This window comes from Apium graveolens, chromosome 4, assembly GCF_009905375.1.
Source record: "Apium graveolens cultivar Ventura chromosome 4, ASM990537v1, whole genome shotgun sequence".
Classification (NCBI taxonomy): domain Eukaryota; kingdom Viridiplantae; phylum Streptophyta; class Magnoliopsida; order Apiales; family Apiaceae; genus Apium; species Apium graveolens.
In genome coordinates this window covers 242460871-242463831 of record NC_133650.1, presented here as the reverse complement: position 1 = coordinate 242463831, position 2961 = coordinate 242460871, and the positions used below count along the sequence as shown (strand labels likewise).

At 32.8% G+C, this 2961-nt stretch overlaps 1 protein-coding gene across 1 annotated transcript; it reads right to left on the bottom strand.

Annotated features, from left to right (window-relative positions):
• Positions 1–126: 126 nt before the first annotated feature.
• LOC141720757 (dehydration-responsive element-binding protein 1E-like) lies at positions 127–1475 on the bottom strand. The gene has a single exon (XM_074523368.1). It carries the CDS (start codon positions 1406–1408, stop codon positions 668–670), a length of 741 nt encoding a protein of 246 aa, XP_074379469.1. The 5' UTR covers positions 1409–1475; the 3' UTR covers positions 127–667.
• Between the last annotated feature and the right edge of the window lie 1486 nt (positions 1476–2961).

Genomic DNA, 2961 nt, shown 5'->3' with positions numbered 1-2961 from the left:
AATTGAGCGCGGTCCACCTATTAGCAAATCATTTATTGGCAAAAAACTTTTACTCATAAGAAAATTTTAAAAGCCAAATCCCCGTGCATTCGTATAAATTTATTGTGTTAAATTATCCGGGCAGCAAAGAGATGGGGGGAGATATCGATTATCATGGATCTGATCCATGAAGAATTTAGTTTTTAAAATATGTTGACAAAGCCTGCAGCTCTAGAAAACTCTAGTTGTACACATTCTTATGGAAAGACCTAGTCGTCCCTTGCTTTCGAGAATAGATCGATAGGATATAATAAGTTTTAAGCCAATTGGTAAAGAGATGTTTTGAACGACCTTACATTAGGTACTGACTTAAGATTGCATAATTTCCCATCTATTATCTTCATAACAGAGCCTTGGTCCAAAATAAATTATTCTTCCTGCAATTGACTTACGAATTGCGATATGCAATTCCCTTTCAGACTGTTCCCGGTACTAGTCCGTACGGCAATGCAGCTTCTCCATGGCAGATCGACTACCTCAATCAAATAGTTTAGACGAGATAAATATAAATGTGGCTCACCTAATATAATGTTCTACATTATTGAGACTCTGCACTTGGCACATACAATTCAAAACTACTGAACAAGTAAGTAGCTCAGTAGTATAAACAGCCGTACGTAGATGAATACTAGAACGAATAACTCCATAAAGGCAGCTCGGTAGCATTTTCCGAGTCATCATCATAATCAGCACCACAAAAGCCATCACTTTGCATACAATGAGGGGGTGGAAGCATCATCCCTTCTGCCATACTGTTAATAAGTTGGGGCATTCCGAATATCGCCTCTTCATCCATGTAAATCATCTCATTTGTTGCTTCTTTGTCCATGCAAATTATTTCATTTACTTGAAAAACAGATGTCTTATTCTCTGCACTGGTGCCCGCTGCATAATCATTTTTCTTTGGCCTAAAGGCCTCAGCTGCATTGGCTGCAGCTAACTGAATGTCCTTGACGTCTGATGAAGCCGGTACAGGCAACCTCCATGTTGAATCAGCAAAGTTAAGGCAGGCATTACGACCTCTAAGTGCAATGGCTGCAACATCATTAGCCCGAGCAGCCATTTCAGCAGTGGGATAAGTTCCGAGCCAAATTCGAGAGTTGTTAACAGGTTCTCTAACCTCACAAACCCACTTTCCCGAATCTCGACGCCTGATTCCTCTGTAAACAGGGTGGCGTGTCTCCTTGAATTTTTTCCTTCCGGAGCGTTTCTTCGGATTACTTGAAGCTAACAACACTTCATGTGAATTCTGAGCTGGCAAGTCGATGTAATTTGTATTGTTGCAACTGCCGCCGCTATCTGTGGTTGATGAGGATTGCGGATACTGAGAGAGAGTTTGGTCCGAGTACGAGAAAAAATAATTATCCATATATGTGCTGTAACTGATTACTTGTAGAGTGAAAGAGTGTGTATGAACTTATTTCTGAGTTTTTTTAAAAAATTTATGTTTGATAAGCAAGTGGTTGAGAGATGCTATTATATATGTAGCTGCAATATTTTATAAAAATGTGGATAATTATGTTTCTTACGCGTGTGTATAGCGTGTGTGACGTACGACAAATAGGTTAACACGGGCTTCCAGCTGTGTATAGTTCACTTTCATTTGAGCACGCGTGGGCTTCATTTAACCTTACATGGCAGCTTCCTTTTTCATTTACTTGTCCTAAATTGGTTATTTACTCAACCTCGCCTTTTTTATTATATATTTGTGTTAGTACTTGTTGGTCTAGAATGTTTGTACTTGTGATTAATAAATTTTAGGACTGTTAGTATTTACCCTTTTTTGCTTTTTTGTAATGTAAAAAGAGTTGAAAAAAAGGATAAGATTATAGGCTTTTATAGCAATGTTAATTCATATTACACTCTATATTTTGACAATTTACTTCTTTTTAAGGATTAAATATATCAACTTTTAATTTAAATGGGAACCAATATTTAATTAACATGGATCAGAGTGCCATTAAATTTTAGAAATTGTGAAAACCATAACCGAATGCCAATAACTTGTAAAATTGACAAATTTGACACAAGCATAAATGAAACTGTACAGTTTGATAAATGAAAAATCTAAATAAATGAATAACTTTTTACAGCCCCGACTTTAATAAATGGGCATAATAAATAAACTCATTAAATGCATAATAAATTAAAAAAATCTTTATAGATCTTATTTAACAATAAATTAATAATCACAATGGTTTGAATAATTTATTATATTTATATAAATATATGAACATATTTAGTTCAATAAATAATTTTCATTTTTTAGATCATATAATGATTATGATATTAAAATAAAATGGTTATGAATGACTTTGTAAATATTTTATCTTTTACTATTCCACGCATATTGAACATAAAGTATTATCTCAATACTATACTACACACATGAATAAATATAGTTGTACCTATTTTATGCGTACATGCATATGAATTTAATTCACAATGTTAAAAAATGAATGTAATTAAATATTACATAAATATTATAATTATAATAAATTTTAGGTATATGTGAATATAAAATGTAGTAAAGAAATTATAAAAAAAATTTAAAATATTATCTAAATGAATAAGTATTTATTTATTGATACATAAATAAAATATTTATTAATCGATAAATAAATAATTTATTTTTTATTTCAAGAGTATTCATTTATGGAGGTCAAACATCCTACAATGCTTTATAAAGAAAAAAAAGGTTTTCAAAAAAGAAAGAGGAAAATAGAAAGGAGATTTACTGTTTAGGAGTACAGTTCTCATTGACAAAGAACAGCGTGCTTTTTAAGTCGGACAAGGTAATGCCACCTCGGTGGGATACCGTCATGCATTCTAGAAAATATCCGCTAGTCCATTACCACTCATTGATGTTATGGAATAATTGGGAATATGCGGAGGAACGGTATATTAATTTTAACATTCACG

What these genes read in the sequence shown, in the direction of transcription:
- LOC141720757 (XM_074523368.1), bottom strand. Translation starts at nt 1,408, where the DNA reads ATGGATAATTATTTTTTCTCGTACTCGGACCAAACTCTCTCTCAGTAT.